Consider the following 22,637-nt stretch of genomic DNA (forward strand, 5'->3'; position numbering starts at 1 on the left):
TTACGGAAATGGAGGATATTTTGGTTTTGAAAATAAAACATCCCTTTCCCGATTGTGTGTTACTCATCATAAATAAATAGATCATAATGTATTATATGTATGGTTTTTATTTGCTATATTTGACTCTAATCACAGTATCAGGGTTGCAAATTTGTGCTAAATGTTTTTTTTAATATTTATATTTATTCATTCATTCATTCATTTTCTATAGCTGGTCCTCACTAGGGTCGTGCGCGTGTGCTGGAGCCTATCGCAGTTGACTATCGCGAGAGGCACATATACACAAACAACCATTCACACTCACATTCCTAACATGCATGTTTTTGGAATGTGGGAGGAAACCGGAGTACCCGGAGAAAACCCACGCACGCACATGCAAACTCCACACAGAAATGTTCAACGAAAATTCGAACCCAGATCTTCCCAATCTCTTGATTGTGTGGCCAGCATGCCAACCACTAGGCTTTTTTTATTTTTTAAAGAAAAAATAATACATTACAATGGGACCCCAGTTAGCGTACGCCCTGGTTAGCGTGTTTTACGGTTAACGGCAGAATTTTCCTCGGTTTACATACATTTTCTGGTTAGCGTACAAGATGGCGTGCATCTTGTTGTGTTATTAATACACTGCTTGAGTCCAACTGTGTTCTTCAAGCATTTTTTTTACAAACTGTCGACTAGCATGAACTTTCACAAAGCATCCTATTTGTTTGCTAATACATGGAAACAGGAAGTGAAAGGCAGCTCCATTACCCGTCTATGATGTCATAAGCGGTCGATTCTGTAGTTCTTTGCTCACTAACACAGTTACGCCACAAGTCTCTGATATTCTTTTGATCACAGCTGTAAAATGAGCCACGTACATATTGCTCAACAACAATGTTGGGAGTAACAACTTAATAAACTTTACACCATTATTGTTTTCCAGTATCGGATAATGACATTAAATACTATTTCAAACATTACAATGCCGCTACCTACAGTGAAATGTTGCCCCTTATTATGAGCTGATATCTGTATTAACAATCTGGATGTGGCTTTAGTCACCATTGTTCATTTCTACTACACAGGAAGCTAAATAACTGTCAACGAAAGTTCTGCACTCTGCGCTGTGCTGCGCTTGGCGGAAGTAACAATAGAACAATAATGGAAGAACACAACCACACACAGGAAATATTTTTTGAAATAAGATGTGATACTGATACCACCGTGGGTATCGATATAATCGACATATGGACGGATCCGCCCACCACTAGTTTTGAGCGTGTCTGTCAGCTCTCAGCGTGGAGTGACTGTGCTGGCTCTTATCCTCCATGTGCCGTCACCCACCACAGTCCCGTCCCATCTCCGCTGTCACCAATTGTCACCGGAACCTCCGTCACAGTAACCCGCGTCTAAAAGTTCCACTTCGTACTTTTTTTCTGAATGACGGGCGGCCGGTTCGACTTTGACGATGGCGGCACCTACTGCGGTGGGTGGGAGGACGGCAAAGCCCACGGCCAGGGTGTGTGCACCGGACCCAAGGGCCAGGGCGAGTACTCGGGCTCCTGGTCCAACGGCTTCGAAGTGGTGGGGGTGTACACCTGGCCTAGCGGGAACGTGTACCAGGGCTACTGGGCGCAAGGGAAACGCCACGGACTCGGCGTGGAAAGCAAGGGCAGGTGGACATACCGGGGAGAGTGGACGCATGGCTTCAAGGGTCGCTACGGAGTACGGCAGAGCCTGAACACACCGGCCAGGTACGAGGGCACTTGGAGCAACGGGCTGCAGGACGGCTACGGCGTGGAGACGTACGCTGATGGAGGTGAGTATATGGAAGATGTGTTTATTATGGGATACAACTGCCTATAATTAAGAACGTGACAGCGTGAGATGTTTAATCAAATGTAATTTCTGATTATTTGTTTTAGTATTTAGTAGTACTTGTAGATTTGTGAACAAATAAAAACAGATATAGACTGGAATCGGGATCGTGCCATACCCGTTAACATTTGCACTATGAAATAGAGTAAAAGTTCCGGAAAAATAAAGGAAAAAAGTAATCAATAAATATAAAATAAAACAGAATATCAGTGTTAAAAATAAACTAAAACACTCCTACAACAATTTCTACCAGCAAATTTAAAGAAAATAGTAATAAACAAATATATATCAGTGTAATAAAACACTTACACAGAAAACGATACAGAGAAAAAAAAAAAAACTGGAAATGGCGCAAAAACGGACTACCTGTGTGGCTTACAATACAGCGTATACACTCATGGTTTTTGATAAATTAATATATTCAGTCACTCACTCTGTGGGGTGTACATTTTCACTGGGATTTTGGATGTTTCCGATATGTTAAAGCCTTCAAAATGGTGATAATATTCCAGTAATTCCTCGTTTATGTTGGTTAATTGGTTCCTGACCTGACCATGATAAGTGGATTTCCGCAAAGTAGGAATCCTTACATATAAATTGAATATTTTCATAGTTAGGGCATAGAAAACGTGTTTACGTCTTTCTAAATACGATTTTGAACATTATTAGAGTCCTCTAGCCATGAAATAATGTTCCTATAGTCATCTTTACACTCCTATTACCCAAAATAATATACATAATAAGAAAAAAATAAGACGTTTAAGACATAAGTAAGACTCATGCTTGTGTGTGTTGCTGTAAATGTGTTCCGATGTTAGGGGAGCTGAGTGGGGGAATTGGCGTGGGTTACGGCCGCAACAGCAGCCCGTGTTTAGGGATTATTGTGCCTGTTGTGAGATCATTCAAATCTGCAATAAATGCATGTTGTTTCGGCGATCAAGTCTGGCGTTTGTGTGTCTCATCTAACATTACAGTAACATTACTGACACCTAGTAACCAGTGTAGAATACTACGTATCATCACAAATTCTTTGAATGCATCTTCTGAATGCCTTATATTTGTATTTTACTTAATTCAGCCATTTTTATGCTTGAAAATGCTTAATTTAAGAACAAAAAGTAAAATTTGCTTAAATATGCATATTTTTTGTCTAATAATAGGCCGTACTCAACCACGAAACAACATGATTCATTAATTATGTTTTTGAAAAAATGTGTTAAAAGTGAACCTGCAAAATTTGAAGCGTGAAGTGGTGAGGGATTCCTGTTGTAGTAAAGAATACATTGGATTTATATTAGTATGTGTAATGAATTTAATGAATAGAATATCAGTGTGGCCCCCCTACCCATCAATCTTTCTATATGTGACCCTCAGTGGAAAAAGTTTGTATCACCCTGCAGTACGGCTTTTGGAACAGACCTGGGCCCGTATTCACGAAGCTTCTCAGAGTCCTCTCAGAAAGCTCCTAACTTAGCCTAAAAATTCCGAGATAGAAATCTTAGCTTAAGAGTGATTAAGGAGGTTCCTGAGAGCAACTCTGCGCAAGGAGGGGACAGAAACTTTTATCTTAGTGAGGAGGTGTGGTTGACCCTGTTGCTAGGTATGTCTAGTAGTAGTCTTCTAAGGGCTGTGATTGGTTGTTACAAAAAGTGGGAAAGACCAAAAAAAAAAAAAGGAAAAAATGCGCTTCGCACTCCTAGTAGTGAATGGACAGTAAAATAAACCGATCACTTATATCTTGAACTGTATAATCATGACATTAGTTTTATCTCATGAAGATGAAACTAAAAATTTATTATAATTAATTAAATTAATTATGACGTTGCTTCAAAATGTTTGAACATACCTCATTCACATACCCATTACATTGATATGCTTATTGTTATGTTTACTGTCCATGCTGGTAATTTTACTACTTAATGTATTTGATATTACTGGTGAACGCAGACTCAGCTGTCAGCCATTCCTGTGATCGCTGACTGTGAGGCTTCTTAAAAGTCCCCCTCCCCACTTCCAACATTTTGACGCCGTAGGAGCTCTCTTAAGGCCCAAGACGCTTTGTGAATAACTTTTATCTTATCAAGTAAGAATTCTAAGAAAACTCTTAATCGTAAAAGATTTTTCTAAGAGTGATGTCACTAACAGCTGTTTTTAGCCTTAGGGTGCCTTATGAATACAGGCCCTGGAATTTGGTGTATACAGTAGATCTCCGCTGTTTGAGAGGTTTGCATTCCCAGACCACCAGTGAATGGCGAAAATCTATCCATTGATCCATTTTCTGCACCGCTTGTCCTCACTAGAATCGTGGGTAGGCTGGCGCCTATCCCAGCTGTCTTCAAGCTAGAAGCGGGGTACATCCTGGACTGCTCACCAGCCAATCGCAGGTCACATCTGCACTCACATTCACACCTATGGACAATTTAGACTACAGTCTCCAATGAACATGGAAGCCGGAGTACCCAGAGAGGACTCACGCATGCATGGGGAGAGCATGGGGCCAACATGCTAACCACTAGGCCACCACCGGTCGGCGCCGAATGGCGAAAATCCGCCAGTAATTGATACGAACATAAAGATATCTATTTTTGACGCTCCCTCTCAACCTCTAAACCTTGCTAGCTTGACCTTCTCCTCCAATTTCAGATCAACATTTGCAATAATAGTCTATCCATCCATTTTCTATGCCGCTTATCCTCATTAGGGTCACGGGGGTATGCTGAAGCCTATCCCAGCTGACTTCGGGCGAGAGGCGGGGTACACCAGTCAATCACAGACACAATCATTCACACTCACATTCAAACCTATGGACAATTTAGAGTCCATAGGTGCATCTTTTTGGAATATGGGGGGAAAACCGGAGTATCCGGAGAAAACCCACGTACACACAGGGAGAACATGCAAACTCCACACAGAGATGCCCGACGGAGATTCGAACCCAGATCTTCTCGATCTCCTGACTGTGTGGCCAACATGCTAACCACTAGGCCACCGTGCCATAATAGTGCAATGATAGTGACTGTTGTAATTATTAGATTAGATTCCGCTCCAGAACCTTCCACTTCTCTTTTCAATTGCCATTGTTCACACTTTTTAAACAAATTTAAAGCATAAAATGTATCGCTACTCACCACTAATGATGATCCATGAACACATGGAATGGGAGTCACTGTGTGGAAGTTATTATAAGTTTCATTTTTGCGTTTCACATCAACTAAGGTGCGTTCAAGGCCCACCGGACAAAGTGACAAATCTCAGCACTTGCCAAAAAACATTGTCAGTGATCATAACGACATAAACATGTAATTGTGGGATTTCTAACAGTGGTACCAGCGAGGATCACATAGTGAAAAATGAAATGATGCAAGGGCCACTCTGATATTTTGTAAAGCATATGCTAAGAAGTTATATATGCATCTCAGCTTTGTGATATAGGTGAAGGTGAAAAAGCGTATTAATAATCAACAAAAATATAAACGCAACACTTTTGTTTTTGCTCCCATTATTTATGAGATGAACTCAAAGATATAAAACTTTTTCCACATACACAATATGACCAATCTGTCTAAATCTGAGATCGTGACCACTTCTCCTTTGCTGAGATAATCCAGCCCACCTCACAGGTGTGCCATATCAAGATGCTGATTAGACACCATGATTAGTGCACAGGTGTGCCTTAGACTGCCCACAATAAAAGACCACTCTGAAATGTGCAGTTTTATCACACAGCACAATTGCACAGATGTCGCAAGATTTAAGGGAGCGTGCAATTGGCATGCTGACAGCAGGAATGTCAACCAGAGCTGTTGTTCGTGTATTGAATGGTCATTTCTCTACCATAAGCCGTCTCCAAAGGCGTTTCAGAGAATTTGGCAGTACATCCAACCAGCCTCACAACCGCAGACCACGTGTAACCACACCAGCCCAGGACCTCCACATCCAGCATGTTCACCTCCAAGATCGTCTGAGACCAGCTGCTGAAACAATCGGTTTGCATAACCAACGAATTTCTGCACAAACTGTCAGAAACTGTCTCAAGGAAGCTCATCTGCATGCTCGTCGTCCTCATCGGGGTCTCGACCTGACTCACTCCAATTCGTTGTCCTAACTGACTTGAGTAGACAAAATCACATTCGGTGGCGTCTGGCATGTTGGAGAGGTGTTCTCTTCACGAATGAATCCCAGTTTACACTGTTCAGGGCAGATGGCAGGCAGTGTGTGTGGCGTCGTGTGGGTGAGCGGTTTTCTGATGTCAATGTTTTGGATCGAGTGGCCCATGGTAGCGGTGGGGTTCTGGTATGGGCAGGCGTCTGTAATGGACGAAGAACATAGGTGCATTTTATTGATGGCATTTTGAATGCACAGAGATACCATGACAAGATCCTGAGGGCCATAGTTGCGCCATACATCCAAGAACATCACTTCATGTTGCAGTAGGATAATGCACGGCCCCACGTTGCAAGGATCTGTACACAATTCTTGGAAGCTGAAAATGTCCCAGTTCTTGCATGGCCAGCATACTCATTAGGAATCTCTGTGTGGAGCGTTCCCGATCTGCTGACTGTGTGGCCAACATCCTAACCACTAGGCCAACGTGCGGCCTATATATATACAGTATATACAGTATATATATACACACATCCATCCATCCATCCATTCATACATATACATATATATATATAATATACAATCAAACTTGTCTATAGCGGCCACTAGAGGGAGTCTGCAAAAGTGGCCGCTTTAGACAGGTGGCCTCTATAGACAGGTTGGCGTCCAGTTTGAATGTTGACCAGTAGAGGAAAAAATAGGGAAAATAATAATAATAATAATGTTGACCAGTAGAGGGCACTGCGGACTGCGGATAAAAGTTGTACAGCACTACTAGGCTTGTTATTATCATGGTTCATGGTTCATGGTTTTAATTCATCCTAAACATGCATATGAGTCAAACAGTAGCACATCACATAGTACAATTCACAATTTTGCATGTCCAAAAAGGAATAGGAAGAAGCAAAGCTTATTTAATCCTACCCCTTATCAGTTTCACATCAGTTGCAATACATTTATTCACCTCTTGTTCTTCCAAGTGTACTTTGTAGGTCTACATGACAATGTAGTGCAATCATACCCCAGGTTTTTACTTACTAAAAGGAAGCTAGAGGCTTAATAATAACTGATAGAATATATCCACGACCCACAGAACAAAGCTGTGCTAGTAATGTCTTACGCTTGTTTTTAATATTTTACTTTTTATACGGCAGAGTGTCATTACAGCTTTAGTTCATCAGGAAGTGACGGGAAGTGACAGCTAGGCTCAGTGCTAGCTGTGAGTTTCGAGAGAGTTGGGAAGTGTGTTTATGTCGGCGTGGATGTAAAGTCCTGCAGTGTTCTCTGCTGTTAATAAAGCGATTAAAGTGCATCGGCGACGTGAGTCTCTCCTTCCCCACAACAAGCGGCATTACAGTATTGACCAGTGCACACCAGGGAATAAACGGTGTCATTTCTTACAGGCATTGGCTGGACAGCTATGTAGTGGGGCTTGTTTAACCTTTGCCTTGTGGGCAAGCAGGAAGGAGAGACGATGCTGAGAGATGTGTGTGTGTTCTGAGCTGCTGTCTGGTGGCCGCGTTCAATAAATAAAGTTGGCAGAAGCAACAGGAGAAGTTTCCTTCTTTGCTTCGGAGCTGAATAACATTGACAAGTTAACAGACTAGTAGCGAACGGAAAAGACGACGGCTTTGTGTCGAATACAGAAGATGAGGACTTGTGGATGAGGATTGATCAAAAATAACGTGAGTACATTCTAAAATACTTCAATTTAGTACAACCGAACTCAGTTTTGCTCTCGCTGTCGCATGCATGCTAGCGTATGTTTTTTTAATTTATTTTAGTCGCTGGGAGCACGTCCTGTTCCCAGCCTACTTTGCGGTAATGTTTTGGTGCAAATGCTCTTAAAGTTACATGTTTGACCAGGAAATAGCAAGCTCAAAAGAAGACGGCTTTTTTATGTGGAACAACTGACAGTTTGTGTGGATCTTGTGAATGATTGTGACTGAGCTAGGACTCAGTAATTAAAGTCTACACACGACGGCTTCATTGATTGAAAACGAAACTTTTTCGTGCATGAAGCTTCTACTTGAGTCGGTAATTTGGCCGCTATATGAGGTCAGATATTGACCAAGGGATACAAAATGGGTGGCCGCTGGCCGCGTTGGACAGGTGACTGCTATACACAGGGTCTATAACATGTAAATTTGCTGCGGGGGATTTTTCAGTACTGTAAAGGTGGCCGCTAAGACAGGTTTGACTGTATATACAGTGTATATAAAGCTATCAAGCTAACTAGTTAGCATCTCCAATTTACTTATTCTAAATTTAAGAAAGTGTTTTAAACTGAGTGGGGTATAAAGTAAGAAGCCAAAAACATCCCACTTACACATGGAATGGGAGGAGAACCATTTTTTCCAATATGTCATGTTGGACATGCGATGGCTGACTACATGTAGTGGTAAGGTAGTGTAATCTAAAGTCTCGTCAATGTAACATTACTTACATATAGTGACCAGAATACTTCATTTAACTTCCATCCATCCATTCATTTTCTATGCCGCTTATCCTCACTCGGGTCGTGGGGTATGCTGGAGCCTATCCAAGCTGACTTTGGGTGAGAGACGGGGTAAACTGTGGACTGGTCGCCAGTCAATCGCACTACATATAACTTGTCTTTCAATATTATTTTTTAATTAATAATAGGCTATTGTCAACCACGAAACAGTGATCATTTATAAATTAATTTTTGAAAAGACAGTGAGGGAGTGATGTTTGAACCGTGATGTAATGAGGGATGACTATTATTTTGCAGACACGCTGAGAAATGGGCATGTACCACACAACCCTGTTGGTGAGGGTTTGCCGAGCTTCACAACTTGTTTCTGCCCTGTATTTGATCAAGAAATTTGCAAATTAACGATTTTTACGAGAGAAAATGTTAACAAAATCATTAGTCATACAGAAAAACATGTATAACACAGATAAATGGAGTATTAATATGTACACTACCAGTCAAAAGTTTGAGAACACCCCAATTTTTCCAGTTATGTATTGAAATTCAAGTTGTTCAAGTCCAATGAATAGCTCGAAATGGTACAAAGGTAAGTGGTGAGGTAAGTGCCAGAGGTTAAAAAAAGGTAAGATTACCCAAAGTGAAAAATAATGTGAATTTCAGAGTTATGCAAAAAGGCCTGTTTCGGGGACCACAAAATGGGTCAACAATTTAAAGGTGTTCTGCAGAAATGGAGGTTGATCAAGCCTTGGCAGTTGGTGCAACTAATTCCTACAGGTGTTCAAAGTTCTGGAGTACTTACTACCTCCTCTGTCTGCATAAAAACAGTGTTCGGAACACACTGGGGTACTATACCCTCATGAACATCATTTGAACAGCATTGTACTGGAGAAAGTCATTTGTTGCTACAAAAATGGCAAGAAAAAGGGGACCTAACAATGGACGAGAGACAGACCATCTTAACACTTAAAAATGTAGGTTTTTCCTCCAGAGAAATTGGAGTGTTCTCACACTTTTGACTGGTAGTGTATTTTATTTTATTATTAGCTTGTTATTTTTCATGATAGTTTTCATCCCCTGACCACACTTTACTGTATGTCTACTACTGACAGTCATTATAGGAGTGCAGTGACGTGTGGTGAGGTTTATGGCTGGTGAAGCACATAGTTTAAAACAGGTTTCTCATTGGGAGGATAAAAAAAAGAAGAGAATAATTCACTATGGTTAAAAAAATGGTTTAAAATCCTTCTTCGTCGCATGCATTTATTTTTATTAACATTTGTGTTCTTACGTTCGTGTGCTTTTACCTTTTTATCTGTATATGAAGTACATGTACCCTATACTTCTCCAGGAAAAGTTCTGTAGAAGTCTGATCACCTTCTGGTGATCTTGGATATATAATCCCTCAGTCAGATTAATTCATTCATTCAGCGGAGCATGAAAAATAGCTTTCATGCATTTGAATTACTGCTCTCCAGATGGTGCTGGTGCTGTCCAAAAAAATGCTGGCTCTTCCTCTCTATGGAAGGACAGCAGTGACCTTCCAGCACACGCACGTCCCCACCCTTTCAGGATAAAGCGAGTACAGTATCGTCTCCTGTATGACATTTCTCTGTACTTTGTCATCTTAGGTTTCTACCTTGTATTTGTTCAGCAAATGTGCAAAATGAGCCATTTTTACATTAGAAAATTTTTAAAACCATTGGAGTCATACAGAAAATACATGTATAATACAGTTCAATGTTGAAATATTAATATTTTTTTTACATTATCATTTATTTTATTGAGGCTCTGCGTTACATGCCTCCCCTGACTGCACATCACTTCAGATTAGTATTTAAAGTGCAATTTTCCTTTAAGATCCAACAGTAAAAATTGTACATTCTTGCAATTTTTCACCTGGTCTTAAAAATTTCATCAGGAGTATATATGAAACATATATGAGGCGCAGATGGAAACTGGGTCTTAAAGGAAAACTTTTTTTTAGAATTTTGCCCATCATCCGCAATCCTTATGTGAGACATGAACACACGTCTTTCTCTTTTCTGTCAGTTCTAAAGGTATAAAAAGAGACAGCTCATTGGGATGGTAATGGCACACACCAATGCCGCCTACAAAGACTGCTGTTAAAATACTTCCAAAAAAAGGTTTTATGATTTTATATCCATCCTGTAACCATGTAGTAACAGTTACCTTCATGATAACATGTAATAAATTACGTTTTTTGCATTGTTTTTGGTCCTTTGAGCATTACCAGAATTTCCTTCCTGGGCGCATTGATTTCACCTATTATTATTTTTAAAATATTTTATATATATTTCATATATATATTACTATTTATGTATTTTTTTTATTTGATTTCACCTAGCAACATAGAAACGAACGCCTACACCTAGCATTAACGTTTCCAAACTAAAAAACAAAAAACACAGCAGCAGTAGCGGCAGTTCCAATATGTAGCATTACCTTTCGGTAGTGGCCTGAGGCACTATGAGAGCAGCACTGACGCCCTGTGGGAGAGTGTGTGGTGAAGCTAGTAGCTAGCCGGGTAGTACTTTAGCTAGCCAGTGTGTTCTAGCTAAGTGTTATTAATGACAATGTCGCTGTAGCTTGGTTAATATGCAAGTCACATTATATGTAAATGGAGCGTTGTTGGCGGTTTTGAGAGTCTTTTTCAGAAGGCAGAATAAATGTTTCCCATTACGTGCATTCTTAGTTGCGTCTTTTTATAGCTTTAAAACGCACAATAAAGAGAAAGACGTGTTTTCGTAAGGATTGTGGATGATGGGCAAAATTCCAAAAAGTTTTCCTTTAAGTTGTATATATTATAGTCTTTAAAAGTCTCAAATTTGACTCAAACCTGCAGTGTGTGTGTGCGTGTTTGTATAGATATCTTTACTGAATATAAGAGTAGTATTAGAGTTTATCTCAACCAGTGTCTTATCTAAGCTCCTTGGTCAGCCAGTGGATAAGGCTTATTTCACATAGCAAGATAGTTGCACTGAGTTATGTTTGGCCAGCCAATAGACTTCCAAGTGTCTCGAGTTACTTCCATCTTTTAAAATAGCGCATTCTCACATTCTCCAGCTGAGCTCCAGAGCTCTCATAACCAGACTGTGTAGTTAACTATTTTGTCACCAAATGAGGTTCACTAAGGATCGTTAAAATCTCAACTGTATCAAGTCCTAGTCCATGGAAGCTCATCTTATGCTCTGTGCACTCCGAGGAATGCACAGGTGGCTTCTGGTCCACGCGTCAAACACGACTTCACTTGATCTATATGTCAGGAAAATGTTGTGTAGTTCAGATACGTCTGTATAGTTGTTTAACATCCACTCAAAATTATTTTAGACGTCTTTACCTATGTACAGGACAGCCTGAAGTCCCCACAAAGCTAGTATGCAGTCACTTTCAAATTGCTTATATGAACCTTGACCACACTTCCCACAAGCATCTTGTATCAGATTCCATTCATTCATTTTATACCGATAGTCCTGTTCAGGTTCACGAGTGACCTGGAGCCCATCCCAACTGATTTTGAGTGAGAGTGGGGTACACCCTGGACCGGTCGCCAGTCCACCATGTGGGAAGTCCCGCAGGGACAGTTGACAGGGAAAGAAATGGCACACTCGCTCACTTGACAGTACATTCATGCATGGAATAAAGACGAGTCAAATGTGAAGTCAATTAAATACTGCGGTTCCTCCTCCTGTTGATGAATGATAGATGCCGGCATCTGCTGTCAGTTGGTAGAGCCTCTGCGGCCAAAGCCAACTCGGCCTGGCCGGCTAGTCTTGTTGAGGAATGAGGAGCGAGAAGGAAGTGTCGGCCAAAATGCCAATGACAGCGTGAAATAGCATCGTCCTTCAGAAATTAGATCGCATGGTCGTGTGAATCGAGATTGCAATGTTTTCCTTCAGGGTTTTTTTCACTCTGGTATCGATCCAATACTGATACTGACCTTGGCATCTATACTATTGATATTTGGACCAATCCGTCCACCATTCTTGGTTCAACTGTGGCAAATGGATGACTCAAATGACATGACACTGATTGTTAAAAGTCGGGTATCTTCCCTGCTCAATGTTCTAGGCAACCAACATGGAATGCGTTGCGAATTTGCCTCAGAGGTAGTATCAGAGGTGTAACAGAGGCAGGACAGTGGCTGTGTGAAAGGGAATAGCAGGAAGTTGAAACAAGGGTTTGCACTGCAATGCCCTGCTGTGGTGGTTTCAGTTTCATAGGCAAATATGAAACTGGCTCAGGTCACTTGTGTTGGATCATTTTGCGAAAGAGACTGATGAGGGTGGTAGGCCCCTCTCTTTAAAAAGGTGAACTCTTGTGGCCTTCAAGTCTTGTCTTTGTTTGTGAAAAAGTAATAAATCTAATTGTTAACTTATCAGATTTGTCTGTGTCTCTTTGTTGTTGCTGTAGGTACATACCAGGGTCAGTGGACTGGTGGAATGCGTCACGGGTATGGTGTTCGTCAGAGTGTCCCATATGGAATGGCATCAGTCATCCGCTCACCTCTGCGAACCTCACTGGCCTCCCTTCGTAGTGAGCAGAGTAATGGCACGGTGTTGCGAGACAGTCTGTCTGATAGCCCTGCCGGCACTCGTGGTGGCTTTGTGCTGAACTTCCATTCAGACGGAGACAGCTCTGAGAAAAAGAAAGGGCTCTTCCGCCGTGGCTCTCTTTTTGGCAGCCTACAGCGGTTGCGTAAATCTGACTCACGCTCATCCATCTCCAGCAAACGCAGCTCAGCACGTAGCGACACCACCATGAGTCGTATCAGTTCTAGTGATGCCAATTCCACCATCAGTTTTGGAGACGGTGATGACGACTTGCCTCTGGAGGACAATGTTGATGCCACCACTACTGAATCCTACATGGGCGAGTGGAAGAACGACAAGCGCAGTGGTTTTGGTGTCTCAGAGCGGTCCAACGGCATGAAGTATGAAGGAGAATGGTTAAACAATAAGCGCCATGGCTATGGCTGTACTATCTTTCCCGATGGCACCAAAGAAGAAGGGAAATACAAGAATAATGTGTTGGCCCGAGGTATCAGGAAGCAGCTAATACCATTGAAGAACACCAAGACCAAACAAAAGGTTGATCGCGCTATTGAAGGAGCAGTGAGAGCAGCTGCCATTGCCAGAACCAAAGTAGAGATTGCCATCTCCAGGTAATACCGCATCTCTGTGACAGAAACTGACTTAACCCCTCCTCAGTGATTGTCAAGTCTTTGGTTAGTGACATTTCAAAAGATGCATCATTTCCATCAGTTTGTACAGTATACAGGTCACGTTAAACACGTTATTATAGCTCGGGATGGGCATTTGACTACAGTAGAGCCCTGCTATTCATAGGGGTTGTGTTCCGAGTCCGAACATAGTGAAAACGCAGTACGGTTTGCCACATTGCGGTTCAAATTTTGCGACTTCACTCAGTATATTTTCAAAAATATATTAATGAATAAATCATGCTGTTTAGTAGTTGAATACGGCCTATTAGTAAAAAAAATATGCATATTGAAGCAAATGTTACGTATTTTTTGCAGGAATTAAGCATTTTCAAGCATAAAAATGGCTAAATGAACTCAAATACAAATATCAGGCATTCAGAAGAAACACTCAAATTGTGATATACAGTGATATACTAGGTGTCAGTAGGTCAGACATACAAGCACCAGACTTGATTGCCGGCTTTCATTGCAGGTTTGAATTATCTCACAAGAGGCACAAGTATAATAACATAAAAATCATCATAATAACAAGGGTTATTGTTTTAATCCATCTAAAACTCAACTCTGAACCCCGAACGTCAGTGCCTGTCCTCATGTTCGGAACACATTTACTTCAACACATGAGCACAAGTTTTATTTATATCTTAAATGGCTTATTTTCTCTGATATATAATATATATTGGGGAATAGGAGTACTCTATAATCCACACTGCTAGCCTGTTCGGTAACGACTTACCATCATACATTATTACCATCATCATATATTAACTTCTGTTCACCTCGCTTCAAGTTTTAGTAGCCACACAGGGCGCGCCGCCATCTTGCACTGACGTCACGCCGTTACTTCATACATGTGCGCTGTACTGTATGTTGTATATTTTACACTTTATTGTAACATATTTTTACATTATCACCAATTTAGGCTGGCTGAGGTATGTTTGCTGTGGAAAAAAATACAGAAATAATAAAATTACATTTTTTGACAAGAAATTTTCAAAATTGCGGTGACGTGAATGCTGAACTGCAAATATGCAGGGTAATCAATCAGAAACTGTCATTATACAATAGAATTAAGTTATTTGCAGTCCATTTTAGAAAAATAAAAGTTTGCCTTGTCAGAGAGATAATAATAATAATACAAAAATACTTTATTTATATTATAAGAAAAACATAATACACATTACATATACAAACGTATGAGTAAATATGATATCAAATATCAAATAAACAATATATAAAATAGAAATATGATCATAAGTATAAGGCTGCAAAGTCCTCTCCTGATACACTCATAGTGTATGACAGACACTGCAAATCTGCATTTTTAATATTTCTTACCCAAATTGTGGATAAAATACATCAGCGGTAAGATGCAAAAACATACAATAAAATATATTTGGAGCAGCTATTTCCATGCAACCTTAAAAAAAAAAACTCAAGTGCGCCGTGCGCGCTCTGAACTCCATTAGGGAAATGTATTTTTTACACTTGCTTGTTGCTATTATTTTATGATAAATTGAAAAATCTTATGGCTTACATTTTTTCTATTGCCTTGACTTCAGCTGTATTGTCATTTGGATAATTGTGTTTGTTTATTTTACAATTGTAATGTTTTTAATAGCAAACTGGATATGTACATGAGGTGGAGAAATAATGAACACTACTTGGTTGATTAAAATCATGATTGCGTCTATGAACACAACTATTGATGAATTATTGGAATATTTGAATAATATTTGAATTGTGAAATATTTATTTTATTATTATGTTTACAAGGTACTGTTTTTGTTTTCTTTGCTTCTAACTTCTAAGTATCCACGGCAGAAAAGGAGGCAGGTATAGCTGCACCACATGCATTTCTGCAGCTGGTGGCTCGCAGGAAACCCAGGCACGAGTCGCTAGCTGAAGGCCCAACCACTAGTAGTTAGCTGGAGGGCCAGGAGCTGGTACCAAGCTGAAGGCCCAGGATCTAGAGGTTTGTTGGGAGCCCAGAACCTGGTGGGAGACTAGAAGGCTGCTCAGCTATGGCTGGAAGCAGAGAAAATGGTCCTGCCAGGCTCGCCTTTGAAAGTCCTCTTGACAGCCTTCTTTATTGGCTTTCACTCCAGCTGACTGATGATGTTAGCAAGCAGAGTTGATGGCAGAAGATCAGCAGTCATGTCCAGTTGTAATGGCCACATACAGTAGTTCCAATACTGACTCTGGAGATGTTTTTAAGCACTTCACTGTATGCGATACATAGCTGGAAGAAAACTTTATTTTGTCATCATGTGCAATATGAGCATTTACAGATTGTTTGTTGTGTGTAAAATTGTTAAAAACACGCTGTGAGGGGTGTGTACATAAGCAAGGTGGTACTGTACACTTGGCACGCGACAGGAGTGATGTCACACGCCGGCCTGGAATCGATGATAGCCAGTGTTTATTCTATGCAGATACTGCTGGATCAACAAAACTGGTTGCGTCCAAAAGCTCTGCGGTGGTGGGATCTGAGAACTTCTCATATAGGTATGCAAGGATGTCAGATTTGATGGCTTTGGTCAGCTCTACATCATCACCTTCCTTAGCCAGCACTTGTGAATGGGGAATGTTTAGGACAGGCTTCACGGATGAAATTGTCACATACTCTTTGCCCGACAAAGCGTCTGAGGAGCAAGAGCTTTGCTGACGGCCTCCAACACATCCGGGTCACACCATTTTGGAATAAGATCTCTTGATGCTCTGTCATCAGAGAGAAACTGTAGTAGTAGTAATAATAATTACATTTATATAGCGCTTTTCAACTCAAAGAGGAAGTTCTGTTTTTTTTTAAACTGTGACTGTATTTTCCCATCTTAGACACAATGTCTAAGTGCCCCATTGAAATGCATTGAAACAAAAGTCCCTCGCTTCCTACAGGAGCAATTACAAATGTTGACTATCCCACCACTCTTTTAGATAAAAGAAGACGGGGAAATAGAGTCAAGGTTGAAAAAAACTGAACTTCCCCTTCAAATGACAATCAGAGCAATTACAGCAAAGACTAAAATCAGTACCTGAGCCCAGCTAGGAAGACACACAAGTACCAAAGATCATAGCCTATCTGTGTGATGGCTTTCTTTTGGTCACGAAGCCTTGCAGTCATCAGGCGCATTGATCCCCATCTGGTGGGGCATGACGTTTTGAGATTGTGTTGTGGCAGGTTCAACTCTTTCTGTGCCTTGCGTAAGGATGCCTTCTTCTTTCAGCTGTAGGAAAAGGAGCTGACGATCTTTTTGTAGATCTCTGTGGCCCGATCCACAGCGGGTTGATTTTTCAGAGCATTTTCTGAAACAGACACACACACGTTAAAGCTATACTGCTTTAGCTGTTTTGTGGTGATAAAATATCATTTAATATTTTAATATGACCTGCATTGTACAATGACACACACACATAGAATATAGCACACATATAAAAAATAGCTGTAGCCTTTTGTCATTGTACTGTATACCTATACACTGTTGAATTCTACATTACGCTGATAAAATATTTTCCCTACATTGTAGTCCTAGTCACAGACACACGCACACACACACAGTAGCTTTTATGTGCCAATAACACAGTAGGCTATTTTATATTTTATATCAACAGTCAGTCGACTCACCACCAAAACATGTCCCCATTAGATGTGCACACTTACCGATTGCCAGGTGCAGTCTGTGCCCAAAGCACTGCTTCCGCATCCACTGGTTGAGCTCTACAGCGTTCACAACATTGGTACCATTATCAGTTGTGATGGCGACGAGGTTCTCTTCTTTGAGGTCCCACGCAGACAGCATCAGTCTCAGGCCCTGTGCGATCATCTCTCCCGTGTGATCATCAGGAAAATATGCTGTCTCGAGCACTCTGGTGCGCAACTGCAATACACAGTCAGGCTGATATAGGGCTCCATGGTGCCACTTGACCACAGGTCGGCTGTGGCTGCAAAATGCTTGACAAATCTAAGCTCGGCAGCGAGCTCCACCTTAAACGTTCTCTCTTATGGTGACGCCCCATTATGGGTTGCTGTCTGGGGTTGGCACTTCTCGAACCTTGCTTCTTGCTTCTTGTTTTTCGCACATCAATGAACTCAACAGCATGGTTGTGCTGTAGTTGAATGTGTTGCTTTGGGGGGCTATGACAGTTTTCATACACACTCTGCATTTTGTGTTCTTTTGCTCGGCATCATCTTTGTGAAACCCAAAATATTTCCAAACAACAGATGTTGAATTTCTTTCCGGAACAAGCACAACAGGGTCGCCTCTGACTTGATGCTACTTTGTCTCTGTTTGACAGCCATTTCGTCTGTTTCTCTTCTTGTTCAGACTGGATGGGTGGAGTTACGTGACTACACACACTGTACTTTGTTTTAAAGGGGAATGAACATAGCCTACCGGCACACAGTCAAAACGGACAAAAAAAAAAACAGACTTATTTTCTTTTTTATTAAAACACCAAATTTATCGACACAGGCAAAATGACGTTAGTTATCGTAGTAAATTTCGGTAACGGTAAATTTTTGATATATCGCCCAGCCCTACTCTGGGGACATTTGGGAGAAAAAATTGTGGGTCTTTTGGTGTCGTACGGGTTGAGCATATAATTAAAAATAATTCAATTAAAAGGAAGCTTACCTATCGCACTGTGTAGAGAGTGTCCAAAGGAAGCCAGTCTATTCCAGTTGTTCTGGAATAGACCGTTAGATCCACAGTTAGATCCACTGCCAGTAGTTACACACTTGTTTCTTCTCAAGTCCCATTCCTGGAGAACCTCCTTCAACTCACTTGCGATGTTTTCACCTGTGTGTTCCTCTGGAAAAAAACTTGCCTGGAGACAGGACGACTTCAAAGTCCAGTTGCTGGTTATGTAGTGGACTGTGAAGCTAATTTATTGTTGAGTCGCTCGGCTACTCAACATGTCTGTACTACATCTGATACTTTTATACTTTCATACTTTTAAAGACTTTAAGCCCCTAGTATTGTCCGAGCTGTCTAAGCTGCAAAATCTAAGACCCACCGAAAGCCTTCCCTCGAAACTGCTCAAAGATGTGTTTAATACAGTTGGGCCTTTTTATCTGAAGTTTTTATCAATGCTTCTCTCACCTCTGATTATGTTCCAAGTACATTCAAACATGCTGTAGTACAGCCACTTTTAAAAAAGCACAACCTAGTCCCCTCTGTCCTGTCAAATTACAGATCCATTTCTAAACACCCATTCCTGTCAAAAGTTTTGGAAAGAGTGGTCTACGCCCAGCTGGAATCGCATCTCAAGTCAAACAACAATGCTGAAAAATATCAGTCTGGCTTTAAATCCTGTCATAGTACAGAAACTGCACTTTTAAACATTTTTAATGATTTGCTTTTAATAGCAGACTCTGGTGGTTCAGCCATGCTGGTGCTTTTAGATTTGACGGCAGCCTTTGACACAGTTGACCATCACATCCTTCTATCCCGCCTAGAGAGATGTGTAGGGCTTAAAGGCACGGCCATCCATTGGTTCCAGTCATGCTTAACTGAACGCGCTGTCTCTGTCAGTCTTGGTCCATTTTCGTCAAGGACTTCCCCTCTTGGCTATGGGGTGCCCCAAGGCTCTATTTTAGGTCCTGTCTTGTTTTTATTGTACTTGCTGCCACTGGGGTCAATTTTTAAAAAACACATTTTTTAAGACCCAGAGAGAGGTCTTGTAACCTGTCTGTTTTACATTGTCCCAGGACCAGACTAAAAACAAGAGGGGACAGAGCTTTTGCAGTTGCAGGCCCTAAACTATGGAAATTACTCCCCTTGCAAATCAAAACCAGTCTTTCTGTGGAGTGTTTTAAATCAGCACTAAAACGCACTTCTATTCACTGGCTGTTAAGCCAAGCAAATTCAGACATTTGTATCTATTTTATTTAGTTTTTAAATTTTCTTATTGTATTTAATGTTTTAATTGCTCTTCTACTTGTTGTTATTGTTGTTTATTTTGCTTTAAATCATGTCACATGTTGCCTATTTTGGCTATTTTATTTTATTTTTTTGATCTGTACAGCATTTTGGGGCAGCATGATCTGTTTTTAAATGTGCTTTATAAATAAACATTGACCTCGACGCACATGTGGGTCATTCTCCTGAAAGGGGTGCCAACAGCGCCTATGTCTAAACCTTAGTTACCCCAGGGGTGGAAGACTACATTCCTACTGTTTCAAAGGTGCGCACCTCCCGGCCTGACTACTCCGTTTAAAGGGTTAAAGTCAGGGGTGGGGGGGGGAACTCACCCAGGTTTTCACAGCCTGCTGCGTAGCGACGACCCTATTACATACAGATCAAGCACAATAGAGTAACCGATTTATATTGTACCCAACGCTGAAGCCTCTACTGTAAAGCTGCTTCCTCTCGACTTCGGTTTGTTGCTCTTGGTAAGGACCTGGGGTTATTTATTCATCTGTTAGCGATCAGAAGCACCTGTTGGGCTTTTTAGTGTAACCAGGATAACCTGAAAATAAATCTCTAAAACAATACTGCTTATACAGAAGACTTTCTTAAAGGAAAAACAGCTTAATAGAATGGGGGCTAGGGCATAAAAGCAGTAAAAATATAAAAAGGATAATAACTTGCATATCTTTGCCTTAAAGATGATAAATGAGCTCCACTCACATATAGAACTAACAAGGCCGATAATTTTCTAAACACATGTCAAAACCTTACCCCGATAAATATCGGGGAGATTAAGGCAGAAGGTGCCACAAGTAAAAATTGACTGCAAAAGGGGAAAATCCTGATCTGTATTGCATTGGTCGGCAACTGTGCACAGGTCGACGAAATCCTCTGGAAAATCCTCAAATCTATATGTTGCACCCGGGATGGTTTGGGGAGATAGCTGCATTGATGACAAATTTTGAATTCCTTTCGATTCCTCTCCTTCGTCCTCTCGGTTGCGCCGTTGAGGTCGTCGCAAATTTTAAAGTCCTAGCTCGTCAGACAGAAAGAAGCTTCCCTTCTCTTCTGTTTGTTATTTGTAAGCTTCTTTTTTTTTCTTTTTTTTCCCCAAACAATCCTCACAGTTTTACATATGACATTTGAACGTGGTTAAATCAACACATCTGTATCAAAATGATCATAGGTCTAAATCTTCCGAAGGTTACATTTCCTACTGTTACTAATACTGCTACCAGTAGTAATAATAATTATAATACTAATCCTAATAATACTCCTAATAATAGCTTTGCAAGCGATAATCTTAGCAAAGGTTTCTAATGTGGTTCATATGTGCGTGTGTGTGTGTGTGTGTGTGTGTTTATGGTGCAACACACGGCTTGTATCCGCAATCTCGTTCTTTCGGTCACGACCCAAAGCTCATGACCATAGATGAGGGTGAGAATAGGGGTGTGAATCTCTGGCAACCTCATGATTCGATGCGATTGTGATTCAGAGGCCTGCGTTGCGATGAAAAAATGATTAGCGATGCATCTCGATGCATTTTTTTTTTGTGATCAATAGTTTGTCAATTTTTTCATGCATATTTTTTTCTATATATAATTTATTTTTACTCGCTGTGTACTACTAAAACAAAGCATATTTGTAATGACCCACAATTAAAATAAACATGAAACAGATTAATTTACTTCCATTATCTTTTAATAATTGGGAGGTTACATCTACCAACATATTTCCCATTGGACAGAACCAGCAGGAAAAGTAAAGTGCACCAGTAGCAGCATGTATAAAATTAACAAACCAGCATATTCTGAGTAACCAATCTAAAAAAAATCTGCCATTTTTCACAAATAATAAAAACGTATGAATTCAAACTAAAATCCTGAGCATAGAATCCTGTACATCCGGTACATTACTACAGACACTGCGCCAATCCGCCTGTCGACCTCACGCTCTAACCTTCCCTCACTCATGATCTCAAGATAGTTTAACTCCTCCACCTGGGGCAAGACCTCACTCCCAACCCAGAGGGTGAAATCCACCCTTTTCCGACCATGGCCTCAAATTTGGAGGTGCTGAGCCTCAACCGAGAAGCTTCACACTCAGCTGCAAACCTCCCCAGTAAACGCTGAAGGTCACAGCCTGATGAGGCCATCAGGACTACATCGTCTGCAGAGATGAGATCCTAAGGTCCCCAAACCAGATCCCCTCAATGCCTTGGCTGCGTCTAGAAATTCTTTCCATAAATATTATGAACAGAATCGGTGACAAAGGGCAGCCTTGGCGAAGGTCCACGTTCAGGGATAAATTTATGAAATCATCATTGTAAAGCATAACACAAGTATAGGAAAAACACATGTGAAATATTGGAAAGACATTCATTGTATTCATTATTCAATAACCATCATCAAAATTGTTTCTGTATAATATAAATAATAATAAAATTAAAATTAGCAGGGTGCTACGGTAATGCTGTCTTTGTCCGTAAAATAACTTTGATAGAGTAATTAGCGAGGAATACAATACTCATTGGGTGGAAGGATCCCAAGGTCGACACTACTGGTACAGTGGACAAATCGATCCCAGTGTCAAGGTTGTGATCAACAACATACGTAGACCTGCAAGAATATAGTGCCGTACCAGGGATAATAGCAAGGGAAGGCCCATTCAAAATTCCTACTGACATTTTTTTCAAGTTATTATTATTATTATTATTATTATTATTATTATTATTATTATTATTATTATTATTATTATTACTAGTATCACTATTACCATTACTATTTTTTTTAAACAAAACCCCCTCGAAACAAACAAAATAGTTCTTCCTTTTTCCCCTGTTGATATCCGAATCCACTTACTGCTGTCTTTCATGTTGTATGTGAGTGTCATTGACTGTAGATACTTGGGTTCCTAATTCACGTACCTTGCTGAGCAGGCCCTTGCAACAATGATATCAAAGCCCAATATTGTTGAAAGTAATCTTTCTAACTGCATGGTTCTTTCTATGTGGGTTGTATCCTCCATTTTCCTTGTTGTCATGGTGATGTGTTAGTTA

The 22,637-nt window shown here is 40.6% G+C and overlaps 1 protein-coding gene across 2 annotated transcripts in view; it reads left to right on the forward strand.

Annotated features, from left to right (window-relative positions):
* The first annotated feature begins 1,308 nt into the window (after positions 1 to 1,308).
* Positions 1,309 to 22,637, forward strand: part of LOC129177065 (junctophilin-1-like) — a 36,786-nt gene continuing 15,457 nt past the window's right edge. The window contains exons 1-2 of one of the 2 annotated variants that reach the window (XM_054767786.1): positions 1,309 to 1,804; positions 12,857 to 13,607. In XM_054767786.1, coding sequence (XP_054623761.1) covers positions 1,426 to 1,804; positions 12,857 to 13,607 — 1,130 coding nt within the window. In that variant the 5' untranslated portion in view covers positions 1,309 to 1,425. The remainder of the gene's footprint in view (positions 1,805 to 12,856; positions 13,608 to 22,637) is intronic. The other variant, XM_054767787.1, reaches the window with a different exon arrangement.

The sequence above is a fragment of the Dunckerocampus dactyliophorus genome, chromosome 2, assembly GCF_027744805.1.
Source record: "Dunckerocampus dactyliophorus isolate RoL2022-P2 chromosome 2, RoL_Ddac_1.1, whole genome shotgun sequence".
NCBI classification, from domain to species: Eukaryota; Metazoa; Chordata; class Actinopteri; order Syngnathiformes; family Syngnathidae; genus Dunckerocampus; species Dunckerocampus dactyliophorus.